The sequence below is a fragment of the Heptranchias perlo genome, chromosome 2 (assembly GCF_035084215.1).
Source record: "Heptranchias perlo isolate sHepPer1 chromosome 2, sHepPer1.hap1, whole genome shotgun sequence".
In the NCBI taxonomy this organism is placed as follows: Eukaryota; Metazoa; Chordata; class Chondrichthyes; order Hexanchiformes; family Hexanchidae; genus Heptranchias; species Heptranchias perlo.
Genome location: NC_090326.1, coordinates 69716193 through 69736308, shown reverse-complemented (window position 1 = coordinate 69736308; position 20116 = coordinate 69716193). Strand labels below are relative to the sequence as shown.

General features: G+C 42.3%; 1 protein-coding gene across 3 annotated transcripts in view; it reads right to left on the bottom strand.

The window, feature by feature from the left end:
• Positions 1 to 8390: 8390 nt before the first annotated feature.
• The window catches only part of chn2 (chimerin 2), a 255588-nt gene continuing 243862 nt past the window's right edge, over positions 8391 to 20116 (bottom strand). For all 3 annotated transcript variants that reach the window (XM_068002561.1, XM_068002552.1, XM_068002571.1), the window contains exons 9-13: positions 19191 to 19364; positions 17386 to 17463; positions 15086 to 15223; positions 14201 to 14306; positions 8391 to 10052 (exon numbers count right to left, since the gene is read on the bottom strand). In XM_068002561.1, coding sequence (XP_067858662.1) covers positions 9881 to 10052; positions 14201 to 14306; positions 15086 to 15223; positions 17386 to 17463; positions 19191 to 19364 — 668 coding nt within the window. In that variant the 3' untranslated portion in view covers positions 8391 to 9880. The remainder of the gene's footprint in view (positions 10053 to 14200; positions 14307 to 15085; positions 15224 to 17385; positions 17464 to 19190; positions 19365 to 20116) is intronic.

The following is a 20116-nucleotide window of genomic DNA, read 5'->3' as shown; positions in this document are numbered from 1 at the left end:
GGGGCTGGAGAAGGATACAGAGATAGGGAGGGATGAGGCCATGTAGGGATTTGAACACGAGTGGGAATTTTACACTTTGAAGTGTGATGGACACGTGCTAGGTGCAAAACTTTAATGGACCTGAATTTGCCGAAAACTTGTGTCATAGTAATGGCACATCTATGGTGTACGCCATTATTATGACGCAGAAATTCCTGGTGATTATGGTGTAAAGTGCCATCACATACACCACGCTATAGTTTGCTGGGACTTTTGTGCTGCTCCACAGAGAGCATTGCTGAAAAAGTTGAACAGCTAATTATCATAGCTCCGTCCCCCCATTAAAATTAACGGCGAGATCGAGTTTGCTGAATTAACGCCACTGTGATCGGCACAGCCTCTTGGACCATTGCAGGATGGCGTCAGAGGGCTCAGAATCAGTAAAGGATTTAATCGCTCAGCAGGTTGCCTGATGGTATAATATTTACTGACTTGTTCTAGGAACTTCAGTGAAATCTTAAACCTCAATTAAGTAATAAAATAAGTGTTCTGACAACCAACCAGTCATGTTCTGATTTTCCATCAATTGATATTTTTATATTAATATTTATTGAACTCATGCATTAAGCATAGATTGCAACCGTAATGAAATATGGCTAGAAATTGCACGGAGACAACTCTATGCATACGGGTCCCTTCTTAAGGCCGATTTATATCTTTATACAATGGGTTCAGCACAAACACATCAATCAAATTAAACCCAACATAGTCATTGGGCTCGATTTTACAATGGTGGCAGGTTGGCAGAAGGGGGGTGAAGGTGCCTGTGGCAAACCCGCATGAGCCAAACTTACCGTTTCCGACGCGATCGCACATTAACGTCCTCTCCGGGTTTCACGCCCAGCAGCTAGCCTGATTGACAGGCTGGCTGCCGTCAAGAGCTGTAACGAGAGTGGGGAGGTGGGGGGGGAAGAGAGGAAGAGAGGGAGCCAGACGTCATCTGGCGCTGAAACAGAAGACTGGGGGGGGGGGGGGGGGGTAGAATGGAAGATCCGGCGCTGGACTGGAAGATCGGGGAGGGGGGAGGAGGGAAAGAGGGGAAGATTGGGAGGACATCGGGGGAAGATCAGGGGGTGAAGAGGGGAACATCGGGAGTGTGAAGAGGGGGAACATCGGAGCGGGAGACATCGGACATCGGAGCAGGTTTCAAAGGTAGGTTCATTTAGTGTTCTCACTTTGTTCCGTGTTTTTTTATTTAATTTATTTTGTTTCTTGTTCCCTGATCCGGCCCTTCTTCAGGCGTGAATCAGAAGCAGTGGGCAAGCCGCTTAGATAAGTTAAAAATCTTTCCAAGTATTTAATCTGTCACAGGTAAAGTACCTCAATGAGATATATTTGGCTCTTTAATTGTCATCCCGCCGGCTTTAATTGCCAGCGGGACTTCCGTTTCCGGGTCGTTTGTGCTCACACAGGTGGATCCCTGGGAAATTCAGAAGTCGGCGGGTTGGAGCTGGCTTCCGAACCTGAATGGGATTTCCACGATTTTCTGAGCCCCCCTGCCCCCAAAGCACCCGCAATTGCCTTCTAAAATCACCCCCATTCTGTCCGTACATACTGCGACCCATCCCCATGTTATCAGATTGGAGCTGTTGCTCCTATATGCGTCCCTGTTAAATAACCTGTTGTTCCATTCTGTTTTGGGCCCCGGTACTTCGGATGTATATCTGACACTGGCCATGCTGCTCCCGATCCACTGCTATACTCGCTGTGGCATATTCTAATTATATTTCCAGCAAATTGTGGCATGAATTTACCACTGGAGGATCGGGGCGCACAATGGTTTAACTTACAGCGTTTGGTGCCAATATATTTGCAGATCTATGGAGGCATCACTAATAGTAAATCAGAGCACATGGGGCCCGATTTTACCAGGGGTGCGGGTTGGCAGCGGGTGGTCGGGCGGGCTCGAGGAAAACGCGCCGGCCAAATTGAGTGCGTTGCGCACGCGATCGCGGGATGATTGATGTGATTAGCCGGCAGTTACGGGTTCCGCGCTTCTCAGCTGCGTGCCGGCGGCCTGCGCATGCGCATTGACGTCTGAGCGATGGTTGCGCTCTATTTAAAGGGGCAGTCCACCAAAGCCCCTTCAGCCACAAACTACACTCCATCAAGGATGGAGGAGCACAGGGGTAAGGCTGCTCCCCGTTTCACGGACCACGCCCTCCAGGTGCTGCTGGACGGGGTCCGCATGAGGAGGGAGACACTGTTCCCCACGGATGGAAGGAGGTGCCGTGCCAGCGCCACCAAGAGGGCATGGGAGGAGGTGGCCGCGGAGGTCACAAGCAGGGGAAACACCACCCGCACTTGGATTCAGTGCCGCAAGAGATTCAATGACCTCACCAGGTCCGGAAAAGTGAGTACACTAACGCACTCTGCATCACTCCGTCTTCCACATCACCTCAAACACCTCACAACCCCATCTCCACTGACAGCACTGCGCTCCCGCACCAATCCTCACAGCCACCCAACTATCAGCCTCACAGTGCCTGCACGTACCCACCGTCCCTGTCCCCACTCGACCACTACCACACACCCCAATGCCCATACAATGGGATGGCCATGTGGCACACGCATCCTCCCATCCATCTGGCACACGCTCAACCCAATCACACCAATGTTTGAAGCGTCTCACATTGTAATCATCACTCAATAACGTTTTTGTGTTTTGCCCTCACAGGAGAAGAGGGCCAGGAACGCACGCGATAGGGCACGCACCGGAGGGGGCCCGCCACACGAGATGGCCCTGACAGACGCCGAGGTCGAGGCACTGGAGATCAGCCGCACGCTGCATTGCCTGTCGATGGCGGATGGCGAGTCTGGTTCTGGCGAAACGGCCGGTAAGGGAAAGCTGGCACTCATCACTCATGATCGTGAATGATCGTAGCATCACATGGCATATGCCGCACCGCCACATTTGGTCACATGCCTGATATTTCCCTCTGTTCTCTTGCAGGACCGTCTGCGATCGACGTCTCGGTTGAGGGCGATTCCTCAGAGGACATGCCCGTCTCTGAGGGTGCATCGTCACACATGAGCCTTGCATCCACCAGCGCAGATACACACACCTCGGTGGGTTCCCCCCCCCCTCAGCTAGTTGGGATTGCACATGGTGAGTCACCGCGCACACGTGAGCATGAGCAGACCCTGGTGGCAGGGTCAGCCGCGGAGGGTCCGCGTCGGTGGGAGCACTCTTCTCCAGGCTTTGCTCAGCCGGACCCAGATGCTGAACCCAGGGGGCCACCTGTCAAAAGGAGAGTCGTCGAGGGGCACCAGAACATTGCTGAGGTACTGGGAGAGGTGCCACGCGCACTCTCCACAATCGCACGGAGGATGGAGGAGTCCAACTCCTGCATGAGGGGAATGGTGGCACAGGTGCAGGAGGGTATCGCCGAGATAGTGCCGCAGGGACATGAAGGCATCTCTGAGATAGTGTCGCGGGTAGGTGTGGGAACGTCTGCGGTGGAGGACAGGCTAGCCTCCCTCGAGCGTCACGCACAGCTCACCAATGAGTCCATCCAGGCCCTCACAACGGCTGTTCGGATTCAGGGTGAACAACATTCTGCCGCCATCAACAGGTTGACAGATACATTGGAGGTGGCCTTGCAAGGTCTCACCCACGTCATCCAAACTGCCGTCCAGCAGGGTGGAAGGGGTGATGTGGGCCTTGGCCATGAGAGGGAAGATGGTGAACGGGGAAATGGAAGTGTGGACGCTACTCAAGGCGCCCCCAAGTCTCACCCGTTGCCCCCCTCTCAACCAGTGCCCGCAATAGTCCATCCTCTCCAGGTGGCCGAGTCTGCCCCTGCACAGGTGCAGGAGGAGCAGTCTGTGGAGGTGCCCTCACGGGCACCGAAACCCAGGGGGCGTCGGCCCAAAGCATCTACCCGGTCAGGGCATGAACAGGAGCAACCTGCCACCACCTCTGCTGGAGCCACAGGGGTAGCACCACGTAGGGGGTCCCGAAAACGAACGCCTAAAGTTCCGTGAGCACACAGGGATTGCACCAGGGTGTTTGTCGTTCTTTTTTTTAAATTTTCTACTCTTTGAATGTCACCACAAAATAAACTCACTTTTTCTCACCAATGCTGCCACCTCTTGTCCATAATTCTGCGGCTTGTGCAATATGTCCCTTCCGTGCGCCTCATCATGACGACGACCACCCCGTCCCACCCATTGGGCATAATCCAGTGGGTGCAGGTGTATAGGCACCACTCTACTGTGGAGGGAGCCTGTATGGACCCTCGTCTGTGCACGTTATGACATGTGAACGCCTCACACAGTGTGATGTTAGGAGAACCGTTGGCATATGAGTGCCTCCCTGGCCTGACGAGCACGCAGGTGAGCCGGTGTTCGGCGCATGGGTCGTTCCTCCTCCTCTCCCTCTTCCTCCTCCTCATTGTCGTCCTCAATGTGGGCGGCGGGTGTGCATGGGGCCTCCTCCAGCGGCACCCCTCTCTGTAGTGCCATGTTATGCAGGGCACAGCAGACAACTATAATTCGTCCCACTCTGAATGGCGTGTATTGGAGCGCTCCCCCGGAACGATCAAGGCACCTGAAGCGCATCTTGAGCAGCCCTATAGCCTGCTCAATTGTAGACCTGGTAGCAATGTGGCTGTCATTATACCGACGCTGTGGCTCGGTAATGGGGTTCCTCAGAGGTGTCATAAGCCACGTGTGCAGGGGATATCCCTTGTCGCCGAGGAGCCAGCCGTTGCCGGCGTTGGGTGCGTGGAAGAGGGGCGGGACGGTGGACTCCCTGAGGACGAAGGCATCGTGGCAGCTGCCAGGGTATCTGGCGCACACGTGTAGGAATCTCTGGCGGTGGTCACAAATGAGCTGGGCGTTCATGGAGTGATACCCTTTCCTGTTGATAAACATCCCTGGCTCATGTGGAGGTGCCCGTATTGCTATGTGGGTGCAATCGATTACACCCTGCACCCGTGGGAAGCCAGCCACAGCATGGAATCCAACCGCCCTCTCCGTCTGGCTGCGCTCATCCATGGCAAAGTTGATGTAGGTCGAGGCCCTGCGGAACAACCCATCGGTGACCTGCCTTATGCACTTGTGTGCAGACGACTGACAGACCCCGGTGATGTCCCCCGTGGCACCCTGGAAGGATCCGGAGGCGAAGAAGTTGAGGGCAGTGGTGACTTTGACGGCGACGGGTAAGAAGATGCTGCTTGGTCCATCCGGGAGCAGCTCGTCATTGAGGAGGCTGCAGATGTCGGCGACTACCTGGCGAGTGACTCTGAGCCTCCGTATGCACTGCTGCTCAGAGAGGTCCATGAAGCTGAGCCTCGGTCTGTAGACCCTGTGCGGAGGGTAGTGCCTCCTGCGACGCATCTCTCTCTGCGGATGCCCTCCATCCTGCTGTGCAGGTGGATGTGCCGCAGCACCGTGTTGTGGGGATGCACATCTCTGAGGCGGACGGCGTGGACTGCGAGGCTGCTGAGGCTGGTCATGCTGTTCGTCCTCCGAGGATGTCAACGCAGCACCCATCTGGCAGGTTTAGGTTTGCGGGGTTGTGCATGCTAGAAAAGTGTGTCCTCGCACAGGGGTTGGACTTCCACGCCGGTGAATCTTCTTGCTTGGAGGAGGGTGGTGGAGGGCAGGCGTTGCCCAATGTTACGGAGTGTCCTCCTGCGTTGGTGAAGGCTCTCCCCCCCCCCACCTGTGGAATGCACCTTGGCAGCTGCCACAGGCTGCTGGCTGCAACACGTCCGTTGAGAGTGTGAGTGTTTCCCCCAGTATGGGAAACAGTCTCATTTCACTGTAAAATCCGACACCTGTTAAATAAACAGCTCAATCAGGTCATTTAATGACCTGAAATACCAAGATAAATACACTCAAGTGGAACCCCGCTGGCTTTAATTGCCTGCGGGATTCCCACCAGCGGGGCCAACGCACGCACCCCCGCACGTCAGCGCGCAACCCGGAAGTGGGCGGGATCGAGGCGCGATCCGGTCCCGCTCCTCGAAACCGGGATTTTAGAGGCCCCCCCCGCCGAGAACGCACCCGGAACCGGGTGCTAAAATCGGGCCCATGGTGTTTTGTAATGACAGGAGCATTATACGATGGAACACAGAATGTACGATTATAGTTAGGACAAGCGATTTGTTGCTGGTGAAGAGCCCATGACTAATCCCATGATTTTTACCTCAGAGATTCCCTGTCAATTTCTCTGGTTACTGGCACTTTCATTTTAATTAAAAGTATTTTTAAAGTGCTGGTATTTTGCTGCTCTCAACCTATTTAAGGGCAAAGGAAATTTCCACCTGATTACTCTAACAGCCTGTACCATCCGCATGTGCTTTCCTTATCTGCAATTTAATCAAAACTACAATTTTGACCAGTGCTAAATGTATGTCCAGTTTTTACAGTAACCAGTTGGAAACTTTTTTTAGGGTTAGATGAGCTGGACATATGCATTTTGAAACATTTTACAGATTACATTTAAAATGCCCCCAGGAGAAGAAAAATGATTGGGACGGTAAGAAAAGTAACTCTCAGACCTGCCTGGGATTGCAACTATTTCTCCTGCATTTGCCCTGTGAATTTTGGCAATTTTTGCCACACCAGATCACTTGGCCTAAAATTTCCTTGATCTCAATGGCATTGTTTATGGACAAAAATTTAAATATACCTCTTTTTTATTTATGTTGCTGGTTTTCGGTCTCCCTTGTGACTAAACAAACTACCCCTAGAAAATGGCTTTGTGACAAAATCTTACTTTAAAAAAGTTTATGCTTTGCTTTGTTTTCAAGCTTTTAGGAAAAACAAACACACTTACTACTTTAGCCTTTCTTTCGTCAACCATGAACTTATACATATTTTCTAATATCAATGCATGCTGGAAGTTTTCTCCACAGTGCACATGCTCAGACGGTGGCATGTTGGGAATTGTGGGCATAGATTCTCATTCCATTCCCAATTTTGGCTGACTGCAATATAAAAACACTTTGGAGGTTAACTGCATCTCTGAAAGCAGATAAAGAAAATCAAGAAGTCATGTTGAACTTCTCTTGTGCACCTAATAACTGGTTACACAGAAGCCTTGGTAGAAGTCGAGGACCAAATTGCCTGTCTGTCTCGTCATCTGGGGAATGGTGCTCATTGAGGGTAGGTGAAAGGAGGTGAGGCGACCTAAGTAATGAAAAATGAAAAGACTTTTTAAAAATTCAGATATTATCCTGTTGTTAGCTGACTAATGATAGTAGCTAAACAGGATTTTAAAAAATATTGAGAAACCTAGATGAAGGGCCAAAGCTGCAGTGCAGCTAAGCACAAAGATTAAGAGAATAGAATTACAGAATTTTACAGCACAGAAGGAAGCTATTCGACCCGTCACAGTTATGCCGATCTATTTCACTTAGTCCTGTTCCACTGCCTTTTTCGAATACTCTTAAATTTTTCTTTCAATTTCCCTTTTAAAAACTATTATGGATTCTTCTTCCACCACTATCTCTAATAGGGAATGCCACATCTTCTATGGAAAAAAATTCTCCTAACCTCTCCCTCCTTTGGTGATAATCCCAAGCATAAGCCCTCTATTTAGCGATTCACTGACCAATTGAAATAGTTTTTCCCTACTTACCTCATCAAAACCTCTTGTAATTTTGAACACCTCTAATGGATTTCCTTTTAACCTTCTTTGTTCTAGTGAAAACAGCCCCAGTTTCTTTAGTCTCCCCTCATAACTAAAGCATCTCATCCCTGGTATCATCTTACTGAATCTATTTTGCACCCTCTTCATGACCTTGACATACTTCCTACAGTAAGGCACTAAAAACATGACAATATTCTAACTGCGGCTTAACCAATGATTCGTATGGGTTCAGAACACGGCAGCCAATTTGTACACGGTAAGGTCCCACAAGCAACAGTGAGAAAAATGACCAGGCAATCTGTTTTTGGTGATGTTGGTTGAGGGATAAATGTTGGTGAGGACACTGGGAGAACTCCCATGCTCTTCTTCGAATAGTGGCATGGGATCTTTTATGTCCACCTGAGGGGGCAGACGGAGCTTCAGTTTAATGGCTCATCTGAAAGATGGCACCTCCGACAGTGCAGCACTCCCTATGTACTGCACTGAAGTGTTAGCATGGATTATGTGCTCAAGTCACTGGAGTGGGAAAACAAAAATCTACTGCTGTACATTGTAAGATCCTGCAGAATGTTTCAACTCATCGCCATTTAAGAATGACATCCTTAAAGTATTGGCATGACAGTATTGAGAATTCCTCTACAAGACAGATCCTATTTGATCTTGTGGTAAAGAGAAAAATTGATTTTCTCTGTAAATCTGTCTTCTTGCCCCAGCCATTTGTTGATAAAATCAGTAATCTGCAAGATTTAAATTTAATGGCACATTTAATAAAATTTTCACAGTACATTGTTTAATTTACAAAGTAAATCTGGTATCATTTTACACGTTAATAGATGAGAAATAATAGCCAAAAGCTTTCAAAGCAAAACATTTCATACGCAGGTACCAGTGACTATGCACAGTTCACTAAGACAATGAAAATTTACATCTCAAAAAAAAATATCAAAAAGTGGTCTTTTACACATCTGCAGCATTTGTTTTGGTTAAACCATATATTTGCATTTGAAAACTATCAAAGTCATATCCATAGAACACCTCTTAAAACAAACAGCTTTTTATCTAGTTTAATATATGTTTTCAAAAGATGAATTGACAACACCTACCAGGGACCACTGTACTAGTCTCCTACAAATGTACCATTCCAAAACATGAATGATTTGCTAAGTTTTTTTTAAAACAAAAGTTATGTATGAAAGGAATTTGCTGTGAAGGTATGATATTTGACAGTTTTAAAATGCAGCCCATATAGGCATCATAACCATGAATATAGCTACTGTTCACAAAAAGATATAAAATGGAAGAACTACAGAAGATTCTTCCTTCCACAGTCTTCACTTTGGTGACTTTCCTCTATCTTTACCAAAGTGATAACTAAACACAGTTTTATACATATACACAACCAAAAGCCTTCCATGAATCACTAGGCGCCCAGTCATAAATACAGTAATGTGACAGTTAATCCAGTTCTGACATTGGATTGAGAGTAACACAGTAGGGGAGCTTTGAGCAGAAGACAAAAGGGTTCAGTGATAATTAAAGAACATGAATTCTACTATTAGAATACCATCCTTTACTGCTACATGTGGATGGCACATATTTCCCACAATTCTTATGAAATTGATTATTTGTAGTATATTAGCCTGATCATTTGTTATATGTAGCCCAAGTTTCTATTTAAGTTAATAGGTAATGATTCTTGAAAAATGTATAGGTATAAATTAGTTGATATACCAATTTATAGAGATACTTAGTGCAATTCAAAATTCTGTGATGTAATTAAAATACAAAACAGGTAAATACTATTACAAATAAAAAGAACATTCACTCTGCACCAGGCTAACTTTGGAGTGGAATTCTAACTACTGACTGTTCTGAATGGGCATTTATGCCTTAGATATAAAAAAACAAGATACTATCAATAACAATTCTGTAGCTTGCAGGAGTCACATACCATTTTTGCTTAGTTTTTCCTGTATAATATAATTTTCTCCTATTGTTGTTGGAAAGCATGTAGAATAACAGGATATTCTTTCCCAACCTCAATTCTCTTATAATTAAACACATACAGCCTAAAAAGCAGGCTACAGGGAATGTTTTGGCATTCATCTGCAGCATCACAGACTTCTTAAGTCTACATAGTCAATCTTGCAAGGAGATACTAGCACCAGTGCCTTTGCAGCTCAGTCACAAATAGTAACTACAATGTTGATTTTACTTCATATTGCTTTTTCTGTCTCAGAATAAGACATCTTCATTTTCAATCAAGAGCTGGACAATCAGCCTCTGGTATCGCATGTCATTCAAGGTCGCCAGTGTATTCTGTTCAGGGGGTCGCATTAATGTTGGCCCAAACACAATTCCAAGGTTTTCAGCATTCATCAAATTGTCCTTTTCAAGCATAGTGACTCTATAAAGAATCAGATCAGTCAGTATGTTAGATATGCTTTGATTGCACAGCACTCCAATAAGTTTCAATTTTTACATTCTGTTCTCTATTTCCATAGATTCAAGTAAGGTGGACACTGGCAATCATACCCCTAAACCAAGGCGCTCTATTAATACATATCGGGTTTAACAGCAGTAGTGGATGACTTTATATCAATCAATACATGATGTAATGAAAACCCTAGAGAATTTATAGTTTGTTACAGAACACCGAAACAATCTTATTTCATGAATTTTGAAAATGACCTCCTGTTTAATCAGAATTTCTGCAGCAAGTAATGGAATGACACAAATGTTCCCAGTTCAGACCTCTTACGAAGTCAGGAGGTGCAAGTTAATCCTTTAGGATTATAACCAAAATACAAAATAGTAATAGCATAAATATTGGGCCAGAATTTGCTGTCAAAATAATGGTGAAGCTAATGGCTTTCACTGTTACTTATGCACAAATGTACCGCAACTTCAGGCAAGGGGCAGATGTGAGGGTAAATGTGAATATCCAAAAGTTGCTATACGAGTTGCACCGCTCCGCAGTTAGTTTCGCAAAAACGGCATCTCACTGTCTGCATCACCATTGAAATGCATTGAATGGCGTGAAGTTGCTGTATTTTCGTGGTATATACAAACTAAAATCGCCACAGAAACTTAAGCCTCATCATTTCAAGTGCAGGTATGCTTTTAACAACATGTTAAGTGTTAATTATTGCCAATCAACCTCTCTGGCACTGAACATTAATTATTACTCTAATGTGGAGTCTCATTCCTTTAGGTATTAATTGTTGTTGGAGATTTTAAAACTGTCAAATTTAAAATTTAATTCTTCTCCCCTTTTTCTTTGTCTCTTTTTTCTCTCTCTTAATCCAATCTTTCTTTCCCTTTCTGTACCTGATTTGACATTGAATTCACCCCCTTGAATTTAGACTTCCTTCTCAGTCCTTGTGTTGTTTAATTACAATCCTTCAATCTGATTGGTTAAGGAGATACACAGTTGCTTGCCCTATTCACTCAGGTCCCAGATGCCCTGTTTCCCTCATTGCGACATTATCAGCTCGCACTTTCAGCAACTTGCCATGCAAAAAATTTAAAAATCTAAATGTGCAAGGGCAAGTCTAACTCACGGCAGATGCTGTTAGATACCATGCTACAGCATAATCTGGCCCAAAAACTTGGTTTTCTGAAAGCCCTATTTAAATATATTTAATGGGGAAGTCCTAACACGCTGCTCAAGGGCTGAGAACGTTTGCTTTTAGTTACTGAACTAATTAGAATTTTATTAAAATGGTTAATTCTGCATAGAGTTATACACATACTTTAAACGTTAAGAGTGCTTTTCTAATGATCTCAGCAGTCATGACTGCCATCTAAGACACTGAGTAGCAGTTTTTATTGTCACAACCACGGTGAAGCACATAGCACCTGCTTTTCTGTAAGGTCTAAGACAATATAATGTGCTGGCTGCAAATCGTAGCACAACACACCTGTTGCAGATTTTTTTTTAAAAAGTTCATGCTGACAAATAAATACTAGATAGGAAAGCAGTAAGGACAACCATTCAAACTAGTTGTACTTAACAAGCAAACCAACAACTGGTTCAGATTTCAATTGACACAGGACACAAAAGACCCATATCAGTAGTGCAATTATTAAACATAAACTTATGATACCCACTAAACATGGTAAGACAACAGATTATAAACAAAAAGACAAGGATCTGAAGACAAAATATAAGAACGTCAGAAATATTTCACTAACCAGTGAGACTGAACGCTTGATAATATTACCCAACAAAATGTGATACAGCACTAAGAATAATTGATTTCATACAGTCATAGATGGTGCTCAATGATTTAACAGTTTTTTGGGTTAATGTATTAACTGCTTTTAATTTGGGGATCCCAGAGGTCAAGTAGTAAAGGTTCTGCTTCCCAACCAGATAGCTGCAGGTTAGACTCCCAAGACTCCCATCACTGACACTATCTTGAGAGAATCAGGAATAAGTCTTTGTCAGTTCTTACATTTCCCCTCCTGGGAATAAAAATATGAAACAGTCAGTTTATTGGACTGGAAATAACCCCCCAGAGTGGCACTGACAGCAATCATGGAGATATCCATGACAAACTTTCCTGCCTACCTGCTCTCCCAGAAATACATTTAGTGGCTTCCCCATGAATACATAAAGTGAAATTAAATAAGTTTTGAAATTCACATTTTCTTCAAAGAGTTGGTGCCAGTGAATATTAACAGAACAATATTACAAAAATAAGTTTAATAATTTCCTAAAATTAGTAAAACAGAATACATTTTATTCTGTTGAAATATCTGATCACATGAAAGCCCCACTGGTACTATTTAAAAACAAAGCCAAGCTGATAATGATGTAGGAATACAAAGGAATGATGAGCTTCACTAAACTGGTTCCAGCAAGTTTATTACACCTTAAGACAATTTAACTTCAATAGGACATTGTAATTCTAAACAAAAGTCTCATAAGATATTCATTTCCAACTCTCATTTCTGTGTTGTGAGTTTCTACATTCCATGGAACATTAATCAAATCTAAAGATAGTTCTAACAAATGGCTATTAACATTTTACTTTCATAGTAGTTACAACTTCATACTCTAAATTAATTATGTATGAGATTTGATCTCCAAGATTAAAAAGAACTGTATTCTATTGAATTGTTGCAGAATAATAATTATCATAAAGATACAACAATAACAACTTGCATTTATATTGTGCCTTTAATGTAGTAAAACATCCCACGGCACATCGCAGGAGCGTTATCAGACTACATTTAATACGAGTCACATAAGGAGATATTAGGACAGGTGATCAAAAGTTTGGTCAAAGAGGTAGGTTTTAAGGAGCATCTTAAAGGAGGAGAGAGGGGCAGAGAGGTTTAGGGAGGGAATTCCAGAGCCTAGGGCCTAGGCAGCTGAAGGCACAGCTACCAATGGCAGGGAGAAGAAAATTAGGGATGCCATAAGAGGCTAGGATTGGAGGAACACAGAGTTTTCAGACGGTTGTAGGGCTGGAGGAGGTCACAACGATAGGGAGGGGCGAGGCCACGGAGGGATTTGAAAACAAGGATGAGAACTTTAAATTCGAGGCGTTGCTAGACCGGGAGCCAATGCACAGGGGTGATGGGTGAATGAGGCATTTACATATATAAATATTTGCATATATGTCCTTTTTTTTCATTGACCCTTTTTATCTTGCTTTAATATGGCTGGTTAGAGGCAACTAGACAATGAACATTTTGTGTTGAACTAACAATAACTGGGGACTGTTGTTGGTGGACTGTTTCCTTGCATCTTCTTGTGAAGCACCTTAGAATATTTCTTTGCATTCAAGGTGCTACATAAATGCAAGCTGTCATTAAAGACTGCAGGCAGCAGTCCTTATTCATGTTGCCACTGGAATTCAACTTCATGTCACAGCAGGGGGAGCTCTACATAGGACTCCTGCTCTCATGTTGCCTCTAATTAGTTGTTTTAAAGCATAAATATGACCACAAGGCACAGGTGAAAGACAACAATAATTTTCCTTTATAAGATTAAAAGGTGTTTTATCTTCAATTTGACAGCAGGATTCAGGAGAGTCTTCTACGGTTGCCACTCTCCTACATTTATGCACCCAAGGTGGGCTGGCTTCTGGAGCTGAAACCAAGGGCTGTCTGCGTACAGGAATGATCTGTGAGATTTTGAGTACCGTGCACATGCAAATGGTTGATGCACTGAAATGTACATATACTGATATGCTAAATTGGTTCACGTGTTTACAAAGAATAAAGACAAATCTGGAGATCCAAGAAAAGTTGGGTCTCTCTTAACATTGTGTTTACATGGGCCAAGAGATTTCCTTTTGGTTGAGCAATCAACTGAGCAGGACTCATGTATCGAGAGTTTACTGCAATGTAAAACTGTCTTAAGATTATGGACCAGTCATGTAAATTATGAAGATCTTTACTTATTTAAATATTGATATTTTTACCCAAAGAATTATCATAATTTAAGTATACTGACATTTTCTCTGTGCATTATGAAATGATTAAAACTTTTCAGCTGAATGTACAAATCATCTACTCAAGTATAAAACAGGAGCTTACTTTTTCAGATGAGTCATCAAGTACCGCAGTGTCTCATAATGTGCAGGAGGCAGTAACATTAAGGCTTCATGGATGGCCTCCAGCCTGTCATCTGGGTTAGTAATTTCTAAATAAAAACAAATACTCGTAAAATAGAGACATTAATTCACATCCATTTGTTTTTCTTCCTTAGAACGGAACTTCAGAAATACTGGCTCTCTAATGAATTCCTAACATTACACCAATATGCCCTAAAATTTCTTCAAGTTTACTTGCATTTTTGCTTTTTCCCCCACCCTTATTGAATATAAGCCTCCCTTTTCCCACCCTCCTGAAAATGCTGACTGCATGCTAGGGTACAGTTTCAAGGGTGCCAGTGCCCTCAGTTACCTCACTCAAATAGCCAATATTCATGCATCAGCCTTGTCAGTATTGTTAGGCTATTTGACAGCTGAAGGTATGACAGGCAAACTCAATCTTGTCCCACATCCCTGTATTAGAGATGGGAAAAATGACCAGAGTTCCTGCTGCTGTGTGCACATCCAGCGAGGACAGGGTCTAGCTAAGATGTGATGCCCCTCCACACTCACTGTTTAGTCTCAGGTGTGGCAGATGGCCATGTGAGGTACCACACAGCATCTGTTGACTGCAGAATCAAACCCCACCAAGGAATCAAAGCTTACAGGGGAGGTGAGGTGATAAAATTGGTGAGAGAGAGAAGTCAAACTGCTTATTTGTCCACAATATTACTAGAAAATAATTTTTAAAAATGCAATCTGCAAGCAATAACTGAATTAGCATTATTACTGAGTAGCCCTACTCTCATGGTCTTGTCCATTATTCACCAATTCAAATGCTTTCCCTATTGGGAGTTACACAGGGTCTCGAAATTCAGATGATACTTACTGGCTGCTTCAATGAATTTTTGATATGAATCATAGGTGATGACAGGAATAGGCAAATCCCTAAAATACAGCTTAAGAGCACCAGCAATGATGTTGATGTCTGCATATGTACTGGCAGAGATGTCAGCTTTGTCACCATCTGGAAAGAAGACAGCAAAAGTAAATTGAAAAAGGAAGGAATGGCTACCCAAGCTTACATAGAATGTAAGCTAGCTGCCAGAGTTTACCACTCCTGCAGATCTTCACAAAGATGGATAAACACAGTCACAGCCCTGCTTCATTTGTCTCTAATCCAGAGACACAAATATCTCATAGCAAGGATGAGGCTTCAGGGTAAATTAGTCTAAGTATGAACATTTGCCTCTAATGTCCTTGTAATTTAATGTTAGAACCCATTGCCCAATTTGAGTGCTCCAGCTCTGCAAGTGTGAGAAATACATACTCAAAATCATTTCCTCAAACATTTGTTCACATAGTTATTGACAACATCCTGGTCAAACTATACTGTACTATTGCAAAAACCCAGTACATAAAGTGTGTTGAACTTCTAACAAGTCAATTTTTTGTATTTTGTGGGAAGAATAAATATTTTACTATGGATTTTGTTGTAATCTATTCTCTCAAATGTATGCAAGCCAGTGGTTCAATCAGGTTTGTTGCTTACAAATTTCAAGACTATTTACTGACAAAAGAACAGCTGCTCCTTGTCTGGTATACAAAGCAGGAAACTTTGTTAAAGGGTTTGACTAACCATTCTTATCAGAAAATCTATCATTTTTAATCTGTTCTGTATTGAAAATGACAATTTTATAAAAAATTCAGGCTCTGACAACTTAAAAATCATACATTTCTATAGGATTTGTATAAGGATAATTTGGTAAGTGGGAAAAAGCAATCTTTCCTTGAATTAAGGAAGATGGCTCCCAGGCTGGCAGCTCCCTGACTGGATTGTTCTCATCTTCCTCAGGTTGTCCTGTGTTATATACCATTCCTTGACTGATTGTGAGGAAAGACAGGCTGCACCCTTGCATTTCTCCCTGACAGCCCCTCTGAGACCGCAAACTAGCCATGTGGAGAATCACATAGGGAAACCCTCGTCCTACTACACCACTGCAGCCTGCAGGAGACAGTTTAAAATGACCCCCACCCCAGTCAAGAGGAGAAATGTTCTGCAAATGTTTCATTGTTTCTCTTTTATGTGCATAGAATGGCAAATCATTCATACCCCACATGAGACTTCAAACATTGCGAAGTGCAGATCAAATTAATCCTATGTAATTAAAATCATACTGGAAACATGCACCTTTGAAATGCAGCATGTGTTTCACGGCCGTGTGTTTTTAATTGAAAAAAATCAAAGTTGTGTGTGTCAAAGTTCTATCAACAGAACTTATTTCACAGATATTGCTTGTGGGAACTCTGTAATATCTTCGCAATCAAAAGACCTTTGCTGATGTCCCTTTCTACAATTTATGTACAAAGCAGCCAGAAATTGTCATTGTCCAAGAATTCCAAAGCTACAGCTTAAATATCCTAACAAATGATTAAACAAAATGACCTAAATTCTATATACCATGTTATTAAACATACCACATACCCTCATCTGTGAACAATTCTGAATTCAAATGCTTAAGTGTATCTTTTGTACATGTATTTCATTCCCCCAATTATATTAGTGTACACATGACCTTTAACCATAAGGGAATGGGTGGGGCGAGGTTTCCACTGCTTAAATGCGTTTCTTGCATGTGTGTTTACAGTTTCACTAAAAATATCAAACAGACGAAATATTCCAGGAGATGTAAACTAAAGTGTACAATGCAAATCATAAATGCAATTTTTATACTCAAGTTTATGATTTTACGACAAATGTCAGAGGAAATCTTCCCCAAGACAAATTGTAAACAATTTTACAACACCAAGTTATAGTCCAGCAATTTTATTTTAAATTCACAAGCTTTCGGAGATTTTCTCCTTCCTCAGGCAAATGTTTCAAGATCTCCTTGAAGCCTTCAAGGAGATCTTGAAACATTTGCCTGAGGAAGGAGAAAATCTCCGAAAGCTTGTGAATTTAAAATAAAATTGCTGGACTATAACTTGGTGTTGTAAAATTGTTTACAATTGTCAACCCCAGTCCATCACCGGCATCTCCACATCAAGACAAATTGTGAAATAGCAGTCCGTTATATTAGAACTGCACTATTGTCCTGACAGGAAAACTCACAAGAACTGATTATTTCAAATGCATATTTTGTTTTATATTATAGTTAAAAGATAAAATAAAGTGTTGCACCTACTCACCTCGGTCAAAAGCCATTTTAACATCTTCAATGTGCTCAGTAAATCCAGAGACTCTGTAAAGCCCCTCGGATTTCAAACCTATTGAACAAGTAGAAAATGGTTATTTTACTAATTGCAGTATGTATGGTGGGGGTGATAGTTAATGAAGTTTAAAATAAAATTTTCAGAGCACACCCATGAATAATCTCATGTTGGGAATACAAGTATCCAGAACCCATCATCCTACTCCATGCAGGAAAAAGTATAAATGTCCATTAATACCCTTACTGGTATTAATGGGGAAAATAAGGGCCTACATAATTCCCCTTTCCATCCACTGAAATTGAAACATTTACAGGAGTCTGTTATTTTCTCCTCTGTGTATTCATTTTAAAACAGAAAAAAAAATGTACTTCACATTAGAAAATAAGGTATTATGCCACTGAGTGCATCAGTAAGCCTACAATACTCATGAGATTTAACTTTCACTGAAATATTTTCATTCCATATATGGGTGTAATACAGTACACTCACTGTTTAAGATTTAAGTGTCATCTCTTCACCCATACATTTTGGAAATCATATACTAAACAAACATCCTCCTTGCACCCAACAGCAACAGAAAATCTGCAACCTGATGGTCACTGCAGGTACAGCCATGACAATGAGAACACCAATAGTTTTTTTTTGCTTTGAAGAGATAATATTTTGATATAACCTTGTACCACATAAGTTTGATCTGCTGCATGTTTGTCTCACTTTTATTCCTATCTTTTGATCTACTGATAAAATACCAATGGCATAAACAGAAAACATAAGAGGCATCTGCTGGAAATTATATACATCTAACGGGCAGACTGTTCATCATAATGCGTAATGGTTTTTAATTGTTCCTGTGTTATTTAGTCAGATTCATCTTTACATATGTAAAATATTACAAAATGGTTTTTGTAAAATATTCAATTTAATGCAGCATATTTCCTCTATTAGAGATAGGATGCTGGAGATTTTGGACAGATGATCTCTGCATTAGGATTCTAAAATCTGTACTATGCCATCAGTCTCAGTTATAACCATCTAAAAAGCCCTTCTAAGCTATCTTTGACCTTTTCCTAAGAACAGCAACCTGCATTTAAATAGTGCCTGTAGTGTTGTAAAATGATAGGAAGAATGGTAACAAAAAGGTAATCCCTTGTTTTTGATAAATTTTTGAGATAGTGCCCTTTTCAGGTTTGAGATAAACTCCAAACTGAAAGCAATGCAGTGTAACATACACAGAAAGGTATTAAGGATATTTGTAACATAATTTCTGCGGGTTTACAGTGAAATAGGCTGCAGATTACAGGCAAACTGTATGTCCAGTATGCATTGTGGACTGCTACTTTTTCAAACAAGCTGAAGAAAAATAGGAAATGAAAGATTTATAAAACATCAGTGGTTACCTGAGTAACCTGAAGCACCTTAATCTCAAAATCATGATCATCATGCTTATTAGAGAGAGGATATATGCCAGGGCACAATGGTTGCAAGAAATAATCCAACAAATTAAGGTGCATAATTTATGGGTGTCACAGAGTCACTTTATTTACTTTTTTCCCATACCATCATTCCCATTTATGTTTTCCATTAATATGATGCAGTGTGGTTATATGACTCTCTGAAATGTTAAAATTAAAGAAAACATGTCTAGTTAGCATCTGTTAAAATATATCAGAACCTCTCCACTGGTAAATGCAAGGCAGCCATAAAGAAAAACTGGGTGCATATAAACAAGCAAACACTAAACCAAAATGATATTTTACAGCATTATGAAGAGCAGCCCAAACCTCGTGCTTCGATCTCTCGAATACACATATCCACCACCATGGGTCTCTGTGTATTGTGCGCTTTTACCAGCGTGGTCAAGTCACAACTGTACACCTTCTTGATTCTCTTCAGGTCAGGCTGACAGTCATTGGGTACAAATTTTGAACACTGCTTATGTACATTCAGCCCGCAGTCTGGAACAAAAATCAACATAAGTATAATTACACGGCCCTTTTGTCATGTGGCCCAGAAGCACAATTTTTGCAATATCAAACACAAAGTGTATACTTCTGCTAAGTTTTAAAATGGAGCTCAGAAGTTCTTGTTTCACCATACAGATCGCATACCAGCAAATTATACATTCAATATTGACCTGCTCTTGTCAGACCAACTTTGTGTAAGTTGCTCCCGACCTTAAAATGAATGGTGGGAGAGCATGGAGGGAAAAGAAAGTAGTAAGGAAAGTGGAGTAAATGGGGAGAAGGGAAGACAAGGCAAGAAGTGTCTAAGTTCTTTTCACTTTTATTTAAAATTGTGTTTCAAGCAATTATTTTTGTAGTTAAGGATTAGTATTCCAGTAAAAACAAACTGTTGATATACAAGTAGCTCTTTACTGTAATTTTAGTGTTTGTTACAGCACAAGTTGGAAATTAAAATAAAATACAATTGCCAGTCCAGGAATTTCCCCGGACCTGCCAGCAGTGATACACAAGGGTGCACTGCAATCCAGTACAATTTAAAGGCAACTTTTGAAACTGAAAAGACAATTGTAAAATAGGGTTGTAACATATATGTGAGTTGCGATTTATACATCAGATTTTACTGCAGTTATTTCCACATTAGGAAAAGTAGCTTTATTAATGCCTCCTTCGTGAGTTAGTGCAAAAAATGAAGTATTCTAAAAATAACAAAGGGGAGTAGAAAGAGAAAGAATTCAGAAATTTGC